At 42.2% G+C, this 14323-nt stretch overlaps 1 protein-coding gene across 6 annotated transcripts in view; it reads right to left on the reverse strand.

Moving 5' to 3' along the window:
* Positions 1-14323, reverse strand: part of Dnah11 (dynein, axonemal, heavy chain 11) — a 321062-nt gene that overhangs the window by 149431 nt on the left and 157308 nt on the right. For 5 of the 6 annotated variants that reach the window (NM_010060.3, XM_017314946.2, XM_017314947.2 and 2 more), the window contains 5 exons: positions 13551-13683; positions 11252-11379; positions 8978-9126; positions 2848-2998; positions 36-167 (listed from right to left, as the gene is read on the reverse strand). In NM_010060.3, coding sequence (NP_034190.3) covers positions 36-167; positions 2848-2998; positions 8978-9126; positions 11252-11379; positions 13551-13683 — 693 coding nt within the window. Of the gene's footprint in view, positions 1-35; positions 168-2847; positions 2999-8977; positions 9127-11251; positions 11380-13227; positions 13464-13550; positions 13684-14323 lie in introns of those variants that run through there. The other variant, XM_006515463.4, reaches the window with a different exon arrangement.

Consider the following 14323-nt stretch of genomic DNA (forward strand, 5'->3'; position numbering starts at 1 on the left):
GGAAAACCATCACTGGAAACCCATTTTCAGCATACCTGATCCCGTAGTAGGGTGCCTCCAAATGTCCAGACACAAGCAAAGGCAAAATAGACTTCATAGGTCTCTTTAGGACTGTCAGGAGGTATGTTCTCGGGAGTCAACAAACACTCCAAAAGAGTACAAATAGTCTGAAGAAAAAGAAAACACTGTTAATTTAGGGCAATTTGTTTTGTTTTAAATGCTGGAGAAGGGTCAAACAATTTTTTTTACAAATTCCACCTCATTAATAAGAGATTATTCAAAACTCAGTGATTTGATAAATTTAGAGACAGAAAAATGAGTGTCCCTGGGATGTTGAAGTTAGAGGTGCAAAAAAAAAAGAAAAAAGAAAAAGTTATTTTAATCTTTGAAATAATAAAAGATTAGAAAAAAAATTTAATTATTCAAATATCAACCACTAGGTAAACCAGACTCTCTCTCTCTCTCTCTCTCTCTCTCTCTCTCCTATCCTCTTTCCTTCCCTCTTCTCCCACAGAAATAATCCCTATTTTGAACCAGTTCCCTAGAGCACAAAACAATCCCCAGTAATTGGTATCGTCATGGGCTCTAACACTTTTAAGACCCTCTTGCTCCAGGCTGAGGCAACAGGAATTCAGCTTTATCCCCACCATCAGCAGGTATGCACCATTCTCTCTCAGCCAGGAAAGAGGGGCAAGTGTCTTTCACTCAAATAGGAAAACACCTGTTCCATTTAAAATCTCCCTATTTCTATAACAATAAAACTGATCAATTTCTTACCAAGAAAAAGAGTGGGAATCTCTGCAGCTTCGCTACATCTCAGGGGAAACCATGGTTTCTAAAGGAATGCTTAAAACCAATGGAAGAGGACTGATGAGCCTGGGTAGGCTACCATCAGTGACCCACCAATAGGTCTTAGGATGCGTCTCCACTCCGCAGACACTGAAAACATTTCTGAGTGCCATGTAAGCAACTAATAAATTTATACGTTATCTCCAAGAGTTAACATACTTCCACAAACTTAAGGGAATCCCACATGCTGGGAGATGCAGAGAAAAATCATTGAAAGCTGTTCTCCTGTCTGCTCATTTTGCCTTAAATTCCTGTACTTCTAAGAAACTGCCGGAAACACTGGTCAGGAACAATGGCTTTAAAAGAGCTAAGAATTAAATGCCTTTTCCAAACACTACAGAATGAAGAGGGGAGAGCAGAGGCCACATTCATTCTTCCTTTCTCTCTGTTTTCACACTACTCCTGAATGGCAGAGTTCACACCACAGAGAATCACAAAAATACACAAGTCAACTTGAGAAAGAACACGCGCAATCTGCTTTTCACGAGCATTACACCCAAGGAAGTCTAATTAGGCTAACCACATAATTAATTCATTATGAATAAATTCAGACCTGCTTTCAGAAATAAATTATACCTCGGATAATTACTGTTGAATACTATCGTTTACTTAATTGGTGTGTGAATTATCCAGAAACCTGAACTTTCCTTTCTTACTATGCTACCCGACTATTGTAATTCAGCTTCAAACAAACTTGGTAACATAGTAACTTGATGGCAACAAAGTACAGAGAAACTAATTTTGTTTCTGGAGGGCTGTGAACCTTTAGTGAAGTTTCATGCTACATCATCACCAAGACCTTCACTTCTGTGTTGTGAATAACTCCCAATCGCTTCCATAATAAGTCCATCCTGTCTTTTACTGGTAGTAGCTAGTAGCCATCTCTCCCGTCACAGATTTTTCACTCACACTGACAGGTGCGAGTTCAGGAATGTGTGTTAACAATCAGATGCTTTATCTTCATTGATCAAGCACCTGCACTTCCGCCTACTTATCTGATTCAAAGACACATGGAGCTTCAACAACAGGTGGAGCATCTTCTCTAGGCAGGTGTTATGGTTTGAATCTGAAATGTTTCAAGTGCTTATCTTCCAAATGGTTGTAATATGTGTGTGAGTGTGTGTGTGTGTGTGTTTATACATATATACATATATATGTATATTTGTATGTATGTATGTATGTGTGTGTGTGTGTGTGTGTATGTATATATATATAGAGAGGGGGGGGAGACAGACAGACAGACAGACTTTTAGGGGCTGGCTAGCTGGTGTGTGCAGATCAGTAGGGGCAGGCTGTTGAAGGTTATGACCCAGCTCTGGTTCCAGTGATCTCTGCTTCCCAGTTTACCACGGTGTGAACAGACCTCACTATTCTTACAACCTGTCCTTTTTCACCATGAAGGACTGAAACCCTCTGACAATTATGAGTCAAAATGAGTTTTCCATCTCGTTTCTGCCAGACATTGTGCTTACAGTGATAGCTAGAAAAATAAATAAGCTGTAGCAACTTTTTTTTCTTCTAATTCTGTCCCAGTGTACAATAACACAACCATTCTACAGACACATAGTTGGCACTTAGGACTGAGTGCTAGAGCTGTGTAAATATCTGGGAGGGGGAGAAGTGAAGAGTTTACACTTTTTGGGGTCCTCACAGAGTTCTGAGGACTGAAGGACTATAGCAAGAGGATGAAAACAACTTAAAAATTCTGAAAATCTTTTTTAAAAAATTTATGTATGTGTATTTATGGGGGAAAGGCATGTGTATGTGTATACATGTATGGATACAGGGTGTCCTGGTCAGAGGATAGTTTGTAGAAGTTGGTTCTTTCTTTCCACCATGTGGGTCCCAGGGATGGAACTTAAATCACTAGCTTTTATGCCAGGAGCATACCTGGAGCAATCCTACCAGCACCTTCCCCCATCTTCTTAAGCAAGCAAAATGTATGGTATTCAGACTTTCCCAGGCATAGAAAATTGATTGTTGGGGCTGAACACAAACCTGCACCAGGCTGCTCTCTGGAACCGAAGTGATGGCTTTAAAGCTCGTTCTTAGCTTCTCCAAGCACACAGGAATGTATTTATCAAAAAGAATAGTTAAATTGGCCTTTTCTGATTGATGCCGTCTTCTGTCTATCCAACTGGCCACATACCTGAAAGGGAACACGGAAAAGCTTTTACGGAACAAGAGGCTTGAAAAGCAGGATGCCACTGGGTTCGAAGCTCCCCCTTCCACACAGCTTGGTGCAGCACTCCACGGACATGTTGAGTGGTTCACTCGATTTCTCAAATGGAAAATATTTTTAAATGGCCCTTTAAAGACTTGTTTTAATGGCCATTTTCACTCTAATGAAAAGAATGTAAAAGAAACTCCTAATAGCTCTTAGAAGGCAAACATAATCGTGCCTAAGTAGGCCATTACTTTGCATTTAGAGGGAAGTGCACTATGTCATTTCCCAAATGAGCAGACTCTGTTCATGGCGGAGGCTTTATTTATGAAAACAGCTTGGTGCTTTTCTTGATTAATCTTGGCATCAATTATTTAGTAATGAGAAATCAGTTATAAATAACGAGGTGAACATTCCATAGGGGCTACTTCACCCTGCTTTTTACTGGACTTTCTAACACCAACCTGAAAGGAATAATGTGTCAAGGAATAGAAGTGGTATGCCATGCCTTGATATATTGACATTTATATGATATATAGATATAGCTGCCTCAAGCTTATAACATGTTAACATTGCTGTCGTTTTAGTAAACTGCTTACCAATGTCGTGATGGCATCCCTAGTGGCCTCTGGGGTGCAACTAAGAGACGCCAAATGAAAAAGAATCACTCAGAAAGTTGTACTTGAGTAGGAAGCGGTGGTAATAAAGACATTTAGCAGCCTGCACATGAGCAGTGCTGCCACAGACTGATTACAGCCAGACCTTGTTGTAGAGGCAAATCAGGTTCTGCATTTTGAATATGGTATAAATGAAGGGAAGATGCAGGTTTTATCCAAGCCTTCCTGTGCTTTCCACAGACTTCACAGAAGAGCCACCATCATTATTCTGTGGTTTGATTTAAGGAATGACAGCTATCAGAATTTTTTTTTGTAGGAGCCCACTTATATGAAAGCGGTGTGACAGGGTGGTTAAACAAAGGCATTAAGACCACATCTGTATTCAGTGACTGGTTCTGTGGCCGTACAACAAGAGTGGAATTTCCGCTATTTTTATTTAGGTATTTAGTATGTGGGAAGGCTAGGCGATAGCTATATACCATGGCTCAAATGGTTTGGTCAAGAGACAATTTGCACACATTGAATCTTTCCTACTATCATGTGGGACCCACGGATCAAACTCAAGTTATCAGACTTGGCAGCAAGCACCTTTTACCTGAGAGCCATCTTGCCAGCCCCAGTAGGGAATCGCTGTATCCAGAACTTATAGTAGGAGGAGTTGCGCTCAAGGAGACAAGAAGTCTGAGCCTGGACTACCCTGGATCTGCATCTCAGTTCCCTTACGTTTTAACCAGGTCACCCTGGGGAAGGTGACGTAACTCTGCACTGGTTTTCTAGCTTTAAATGGAGATGATCGCTCCTTGGCTTTTGGCTAACATCATGAGTAGTATAAATAAAAACAATGATGCTATGGAGTTCCTGTGGTTGTGGGCATTAAACAAATGCATGTGCCTGAAGAACTGATGCCAGCATTTAATGACTTACTACCCATCACAGAGTTGGTGGCATTGGAATCCTGGGCTCAGATCCTGCCTCTGACTCTCTGTGAAATCTCCTCAGTTTCTTCAGTTGAGTATAAGAATTGTCATGAAGGTCCCCAGTGAACAGCCCACACTCAACTTTCCTACACAGTGTTTTTATATGAGTTGGGAAACAGGAGGCCCCTACAAAGATCACTAGGAACAGCAGGTACTGAAAGAGCCCCAAAGTGGGCTTTTCATTTATGGGGCAGGTGAAAGCTGTTTGTTGAGTTGCACTAGTAGCAGCTAGAACTTCCTTTGGAAACATACAAGGCCCACTGGCAAGTGATGCTGTGGCCCCATTGTCTCCATGAATAGCAGCTACTCCAAAGAGAAGCAAGCTTGACCAAAACAAGCCAAGTGATCAGTGGGGAATCTGCCAGAAAGATGGCCAATAATGACATCTCTTATAGCTCAGTGTCCTCACACAAAAAAGGGGCTAAAAGTTTCTATCAACAAATATGGACAGTTGAAAATTTCATGTAGAAATTATTGCTGACTCTATATCGTTTGGAATAAAAACTGACACTAACAGAGAAAATTTAGAGCTCTGAACCATTATATGTAGATATGGAAAAACCTAAGGAACAGATGTGTATCTGTTTGCAATTCTTCCCCTGTCACAAAAGATACCACAGATTTTAAGATGGGCAGCAGGAAAGGACCATTACCACGGGGCATATAATTATAAACAATGGTCTCTCAGAAACAACAAATACAGGGGACCAAGTCTGGATTGTGAATATAACTGCTTATACTAAAAATATTCCTCTGGCTTTTTGGAGAAATGGCTGATTTATATATTTCAAGTAAGGAAACTCTGAAACAAACTAGAAATCCAAGTGCCCAAATACTTGGAAAGATAAGTAAAGAATACAGAAGAGACGAATTTAAGGGAGGGGTTCCTCCTAGTGACACCCATGACAATCTGAGAATACAAGTAAATCTTGATAAGTAGTTATATATAACCTGCTGAACTACAAGAAGCCATGACTAGAAGGATAGACAATGACAAGGAACATAGGGAAGAATAAGAAGAGGGAGGTAGGAAGGAAAGCAGATGCAAGAAAAAGGTTCTCAACAGAAAACTATGTAGAAAGAATGAATGGATGAGGAAATCACTCACAAACCACCAATGGGCATCCTCTGAGGGGCCTGAGAATTTTCTCTCCAGAATTATAGATGTCATGAATGAACAAGTTGGTTGAATGTCTAGACAAATGGGGACTATGGAACTAAAGAAATACAATCTTGTTCTGAAGGTGAATTTTTGTAAAGGTACAAATGAAATCTGTAACTGGCAAGATTAAAAAAAACACTTGCAATATCCAAAACAGATTTTGTAGATATATGATTTATAAAGAAGAGAATACTGCAGTTCTTATTATTATATAGAAAGAGGAATTTATAGAAGAGAATACTCTAGTTCTTAGAGGACAAGTGCTTAAGTACTCACAGATGAAATGTTTTAATGTCTCCAACTTACATTCAAGGATTTCTGCAAAAACTGAAAGAAGATAACATGCCTCTATGTATGTGTGCATGTGTGTTTGTGTCAGCGAGAGGCTAAAGAAAGGTGGACCCATGATAGGGTAAGTCCTTAGGAACAGGGTTTTGTGACTGTAGTCCACAGTATGCTCCCAATTCTGTAGTTTTGAACACTTGGAAACAAACAGTTGCAGAAAACTGACACTTTTGAAAGAACTGCTTCAGAACTATAAACATATTGATCTCAGAATGTGAGGGATATTGAATAAATTACATACACACACACACATATATGCGCCATCTTATGGTATTACAATATGTAGTGAGCTATCTAATAATTACAAAGTACAAAGAAGCACTCGGATCCTGAGATAGCTGAAAGACTATGGCAACAGCAAGTGGAAAAGTAAAATCCCCTTAGAGAAGACCCCCTTATTCTAGAAATGTCTCAGCTGGGGCCTTGGTCATTCACATGAAAATTAAAACTGATACATTTATCCGGGACACAAACTTGCACACACAGAAACTTAACTGGAAAGAGTAGGCAGTGAAACTGGATACAAACTGGATGGCTATTGAAGCTACCTGGGACTTTAAACAGCAGTCCTTCTTTAAGTAGACAGCCATTTTGAGCTATCAGAAGTACTAACTGCCTTATGATGTGACTGACACTGAAGGACAAAAAGGCTTGGGAGCCATCAGAACACAATGGGACAGATGAGGGATCCTAGAAGGAAGGGAATATTGCCTGCTGCACGGTGGAGACCCTGCTCTGGGGTGTGCGGGAGTAGACGGTCAGGATCAGTTCTAACCAACAGAAATGCCCCAGGAACAGAATCCTGCATAAGGAAAGATGCTAGCCCAAGAGCAGCTTTTCTCTGGAGAGGCTGAAAAGTCCCTCAGACAAATGCATTGAAACTTTATTAAAACACACAGACCTGGCTGTGGTTCTTCCTTGTGAGCATCAGACACAGAAAGAGCAACAGGCAGCCTCTGGGAGGGGGCAGAGGTCACTTTCAAAGTATAGTCAGGGGAGGATGATTGGAAGGACCGCCCACAAAAGCTACAGCAGGGCAGAGAGAAAGCTAAGAGTGACAGGCATCAGTTTAGAGAATTCCCAAAGACTTTGCTGTTAAAGACTTCATCCTTAACATGCAGTGCTAATTTAAGGTGGTGGCACCTGTCAAATATGAAGTGCAGAAGTGTAAGGTCACTATGGGTGTGTCTTTAAAAATGACTGTGGAGGCCAGTGTCTCTTTTGTTCTCTCTGTAATATCTTGGTCACAAGGGGAACAGCTATGTTCTACCACAATGCATTGCCACATCACAGGCCCCTAACACAGGGCCCAAATAATGAGAGAGGGACTTGATCTCTGCTGCTGGATACCACATCAGTTTTCTCTCTTTTAAAAACGCAGAAAGTCCCAGGGACTTGCTACAGTGGGGGATACTTCCTAGCACAGGGAGAAAGCAAGGAATGCTGGGACGTGAGACTGGATGACTGGCAGGACCTAGAGAAAGGCAGGTCCAGGAGAATCACAGAAGACCTACTGCCCTGAGCTGAGATCCACAGCCATCCTGACATGACTATGGAGGGGAGGGATCAGGAAAAGAAGTAGCCTGAGCTTGCTCTCATCTCTCCCTCTCATTTCCTGCCAAGGTTCTTCATGAGCCAAAGGGAACAGAAGCCAGAGGGCAGGGAGCTCAGCTATGTGGTCACATGGAACAGCGTCTGGGGCAGAGACACCATGAAGAGGCTGGGGAGAGGGTTGATGGAGGGCATCTGATGCAGGAGCAGATGGTTATCTGCTCAGCTCAGAGGTTCCTACTGTGCAGAACATGGTAGGGGACACCTAACCACACAGCAACTGAGATACAAAACTCTTGCTCTGAAGGAAGCTTTTCCATTGTCCAAATACATGTACATATTTCAGACACAGACATGCAAGTACTCATGTAATGATTTGTCTAAGAGCTTCATGTAAGCTATTATTTGTTTATTTATTCAACACATACTGTCAATTATTTTCAAAGTATGTGATCAAGGCAATATGTAAGTAAAAATGACTTAGACACCTGGGTGCTAAATTACCTTAAATTAATGCAATGAGTATTGCATTAGTAATATCTTCTTCAAGTCCTTTTAACTGAGATTAAAATAAATAAATAAAATGGTAGAACAGCTGATTAAGGAGTGGACATGGGCATACAAACAGCACACACACGAAGACATGCCCTATGGTAGAGCCACCAGAAAAATATAGATGGTGACTCAGAGAGACCCTGACACATACCACTCAGTGAGGACCCTAGAAAAAAAGCAGTAAGGAAAATTAAGGATGTGGAATGCCCTATAGGATCCACAGCATCCTCTCGTGCAGTACTGGGAGGAAGGTAACATGATACAGTCACTCTAGTTAAACATGGTAGCTAGTCCTTGAGGGTCAAACGCTGCATTAGCATCTGATCTGGCAATCCTGGGGTTATCACAAAGGGCCTGAGACTGATCCTGGAAGAGTAACTTGTGTATCTGTATGCCTTATTCACAGAATCGGTTCACAATAGCTGAAAGGCAGAGGCAGCCTACATGTCCATCAAGAGACAAATGGGTAAGACCAACCAAGTGTATAAACTGACTCTGTAGACATTAAGAGTAAATACACCTCTATCTCTATAAGCTACCCAGAGTGCTCTAGCTCAGGAGCCACAATCAGGAAGAAGGCTCCCAGGAACCTAGGCGAGGATTACTTCTTAGTGCTGTGAGCGGATGGTGGGGATGGAACAACATAATCAACATGCTCTCTGCCACCCAGCTTTACCCTCACCAATAGTGATACAGCAATGTTGATGCCACATACATTTTCATGACAAAAACATGTAAGAAAAGAAGAAATGCTCACGGATTCCAGCCCAGATCCTGCGGGTTCACATACAAAATGCCAGCTCTGGAGACCGTGGCTGGTGTGGCTGTCCGCAGGTGATGGGTCTCGAATAGAAGCCTCATGGAAGGTTTGAGGGCCACTCGTTCATTGCTGGCCAGGGTCAGCACCTACAATGAGCAGCATGTGGTTGGTGGTTACCAGAGGAGTGCTACCACCAGGAGCCAGTACATCAAACAGACCATCACAATGAATGATGCTCCTACTAGTGATGCCCATCGTGACTAGGACAGCCACAGGTAGACTCACCTGAATTCATATCTGAGCCCATGTGGAGGCACTCTGGCTGAATCCTTAGGGAATAAAATTGCCTTACAGATTCATGAGGGCCAGGCCTCCAGTAGCCATAGGAACTATTACTAGCCCAAATGTAAGTGGACTACCATAAAACCTGAATTCCAACTGGTAATAAGGACACATGCTCCACTGTGCCCATAGCATCCCTATTTATAATAGCCAGAAGCTGGAAAGAACCCAGATGTCCCTCAACAGAGGAATGGATACAGAAAATGTGGTACATTTACACAATGGAGTACTACTCAGCTATTAAAAACAACGAATTTATGAAATGCTTGGGCAAATGAATGTATCTGGAGGATATCATTCTGAGTGAGGTAACCCAATCACAAAAGAAGTCACTTGATATGCACTCACTGATAAGTGGATATTAGCCCAGAAACCTAGAATACCCAAGATACAATTTCCAAGACACAAGAAAATCAAGAAGGAAGACCAACGTGTGGATACTTCATTTCTCCCTAGAATAGGAAATAAAATATCCATGGAAGGAGTTGCAGAGACAAAGTTTGGAGCTAACACGAAAGGATGGACCATCCAGAGACTGCCCCACCTGGGGGTCCATCCCATAATCAGCCACCAAACCCAGACACTATTGTATATGTCAGCAAGATTTTGCTGAAAGGACCCTGATATAGCTGTCTTCTGTGAGGCTTTGCCAGTGCCTGGTAAAAATAGAAATGGATGCTCACAGTCATCTATAGGATGGAACACAGGGCCCCCAATGGAGGAGCTAGAGAAAGTACCCAAGGAGCTGAAGGGGTCTGCAACCCTATAGGTGGAACAACAATATGAACTAACCAGTACCCCCAGAGCTCGTGTTTCTAGCTGCATATGTAGCAGAAGATGGCCTAGTTGGCCATCATTGGGAAGAGAGGCCCCTTGGTCTAGCAAACTTTATATGCCCCAGTACAGGGGAATGCCAGGGCCAAGAAGTGGGTAGAGGAGCAGGGCAGGGGGCGGTATAGGGGACTTTTGGGATAGCATTTGAAATGTAAATGAAGAAAATATCTAATAAATTTTTTTTAAAAAGTAAATAACACCTTTGACATCTTAAAAAAAAAAAAAAAAGACCTGTATTCCACAACTAAGAATGTGCACCACTGCAGTTAGCCAGTGTCCTGTCCTCTCTCATACATGTATGTAGGCTCCAACCTCTGTTTTCTGAGAAGCATTGTCTTCATTCAGAAAGCAGTGGCTACTGATGCTACCTAGGAGTAGTATTGGCTCCTGAACTCTTACCCTGCTCCAACAACAGGTCTCGGATTGCCTTTTTGGTATGACACGGGACCTCTTGTCTCTGCTGTTCCCAGGACAATCACATGGCATGCTTGGCAAAGCATTTAAACACAATCTGTAGCCATAGGAACAACTTAATTTGCATTGCCAGGTTTCATCAGTGATCACATGGTACAAACTCATTCTTTTGTTGTCTCAATATCAATATTTAATCAGACCACATAAGATATAGCAATTTAATACCTGCCTCTTAGAAAACAATAAGGCACATAAATTGAATTCTTATCTATGTGCCTAAATTTTATGAATGGTGATTCAATTCAGAGATAAGGGAAACATTCCCCAAATTTTAAAAAAGATTTATTTATTTTTATTTATATGAGTACACTGCAGCTGTCTTCAGACACACACTAGAAGAGTACATCAAATCTCATTATAGATGGTTGTGAGGCACAATGTGGTTGCTGGGAATTGAACTAAGGACTTCTGGAAGAGCAGTTGGTGTTGAGTCATCTCTCCAGCCCTCTCCCCCACCCCCCACCCCCCAACCATCATTTGTTTAACTATGAAGAAAATATCACTCATCAAAACAGTGACTACATATGAAATAGTGCATTGAGGAGACAGGAGATTGTGGATATCAGCAGCTGAACAGCCCCCGGATATAGCGCCAAGGAGAGGCACTACAGTGTCTTTCACCTTGTTATCATCCATCACTGTGTTCAGGGACTCGATCCACAGGGGGTCAATATCCCCATCCAGGACTATCCAGGTTGGCCCATCATGTGTGAGATTTGCCTGCTCTCTCAGAATGGATGAGAAGAGACCTGTAAAACGGGAGCAGATGCTGCAAATGCAATCGGGGGCTGTTTGTTTCTAAAACACGTTTCCCCTGGGATTCCCTTTATGAGATAAATAAAGGAAGTTGCTACCTCCTTCTCATGAGTGACATACAATGCCCACTGTCTGAGCTCTCTCAGGTGGGCTCCAGATCCAGTTAGTTCTATGACTTACTCACAGGCAAGCTCCACCTTCTAGGAGAGGGTCCTTACCCTTAATAACAAAGCTTTTCCTCTACCTGTCGAGCACGGGAAAATGCCTTCCTTGAAGACCCATTCTGAGATTTATAGATGGTAGTGAACATAGACCGGAAATGTGTAGTAAGTAAGACATTATCCTTTTCCACACACATATGTTCAGTATCTGTCTTAGACTGCCTACCATATTTCACCTTCTCCATTTTTTCTATTACATTACTCAAGGTTTAAATTTTGAAAGGCCATGCTCCAAAGTGCTGTCCATCTTCTTCACAGCCATGAGAGTGATGCCATGAGGTGCAGAGAAGTGTCTCATTCTGCATCCTCGTTTTCAGTTATTCCATATCTGAGGGATGTGCACTTATGGGGGGCATGCTATAGGGGCTGGTTCTGCATCCTCGTTTGCAGTTATCCCACAATAAAAAGCCAACAGCTTTTCTAAGGGTTCTCAATTTAAGCAGCTTTCACATATTTCCTGTATAATGCTAATGATTTTGTCCCTGCCATGATCCTTCATGAAAATCAGATCCTTGGCGGCAAAAAAAAGTTGCAAAACATGACCATCAGATCAGCAGTGACCCCAAGGTAAGCGGGTGGACAATACCAGACAAGTCATACTTCAAAGCAGGTCGCCTAAGTGGCATTTGACCATTGTGAGCAGAAGTGTGGATCCTAGGGAACAGGGCCTGGATGTTGGGAGCATCCAGTGTTGAGATTTGGATGGAAAGAGGCTTGAACAGCAGGAACTGGGAAGAAGAAAGGCAGCCAGAAGGGCTGAGTGCAGGACTGAGGTTAGAGATTGATGGAGACCCAATCACCAGTCTCATAGGCCATAGAAGAGTTGACTCCTAGAGTAGCTAATGGACACACTGCAATCTGAAAGCTAGGAAGTAGCATCCTGAAGCAGGCTCTGGTTTCTACATGGAAAACAAGGGGCTGAGACACTAGGAAGACAGCAGCTTGGATTAGTGTGGCGTCTGTGGAGATACACTGACATTTAATAAATACATATGTTTTCTTATTTCTCCTCTTCTCTCCCCCATGTTCTCATTAATGCTGTCCTTTCTTTCTTTTACTCACAGGGTCTCTCTCAGTTTGTAGCCCAAGCTTGCCTAGAACTCACTTGTAGCACAGGCTGGCCTTAAAGTCACTGTAAATGATAACCCTTCTGAGTGCTGGGATTATAGGCACAAATCACTGCACATAACTTCAATATATATATTTTGAAGATGGTGACTATATGGTATCCATTGTGAAGTCACCAGTAGGAAACAGAGAGAGACAGGGTACTAAGGATTATACTAATATTGGTACACTCATTAGAAATAAGAATTATGAAGGCTTTTAAGGAAAGTATGTGTTTATCTCCAAATATAGGTTGAGTATCCTTTACCCAAAAACCTTGGGATTAGAAGTGTTTCTGATTTCAAACTTTGAAGAACTTCAGAATATTTGCATCTGATTCACTGGCTGGACATTCCTAACCTAAAAATCAAGCATCTCAAATATTCTGAACTATGCCTAAACTTATGCCCAAAATGTTTTCAATTCCAGAGTTTCCAGGCAGGAAGCATGACCCACTGCCTCTGTTCCCGACAACTATGATGCAGGCCTGGATACAGTCAACATCCCTCATACCTATGATGCCCATTTGAATTCAGCCACTGTCTCATTCCAGGAACTTTAGAAATGGGGCATTTGCATTGACTTCTGGTTTCCAAGGAGCCCTGCCATCACTGGTGTGGGTAAAATGGACAGCACTAAGCAGTTCTTCTGCCACATGCAATCTAGCACTTCCCAAACCTTGCTTTCAGCAGGTCATTATCATCATAGCACGCTGTCAATTGAGAGAGAGAGAGAGGGAGGGATGGAGAGGGAGAGGGAGAGGGAGAGGGAGAGGGAGAGGGAGAGGGAGATTGATTGATTGATTGATTTTCATCACTTCAAATGAGAGCACTTGCCATCTTTCCATTCTCGGGTAGCATGATGTATGAAACCAAAGAGTTCATCTGTTGTCACAGCCTTGGGGTTTAAGTCACTCCAAACAGGCTTCTGTTTCATGTTAACATATGTTCTGTTCAGTGTTCTCAAAATCTGATAAAAGCAAGCCAAGAAAACAATGTAACGTTGGCCAAATGAACAGTGGAAAATAAATTCTCCTAACCTATCATGTGCTCCTGGATATCCCGTATCTAGAGTGATGCAGAAAGCAGAAAAAAAAAAAAAAGTTGTCTGTTTCCTCATCTTGTAACATTCAATGCCACAGATGCTTAGGATGACAGGACCAGCTCACCTGATTCCCAGAGGCATTCAGACTGGAGAAAGCTGCTTTATCAGTTAAATCTTTAACTGTGTACAGAGTGAGTTTGAGATCTTTAACTATGCATACAGTGTATAAAGTGTATAAGAATTCCTGTGTATGAGGTCACTCTGCTAGTATTTTGTAGCCCAACTCAGAATTGCCTGGAGGCTGTCACCATGACTGCTGAAGCCCTCCCAGAGCTTCTCACTCAATAGGCAGAGGGAGGACCCATAGTGTAGTGTGCACTTCTAAGACTCCAGGATGACAATGCTTGCCTAGACAGTCTTCAAGATCCACTGACACAGCAGTGATTGAACCTTCACAAGATGTGGTCTTCAGTTGGAGAAACTAGAGCTGTGGCTACTGAGCATCTAGCATCTAGCATCTGCTTTACATGTGTCAGTACCCTGGATGGTGTGCATCTAAGCAAAT

The sequence above is a fragment of the Mus musculus genome, chromosome 12, assembly GCF_000001635.26.
Source record: "Mus musculus strain C57BL/6J chromosome 12, GRCm38.p6 C57BL/6J".
NCBI lineage: Eukaryota > Metazoa > Chordata > Mammalia > Rodentia > Muridae > Mus > Mus musculus.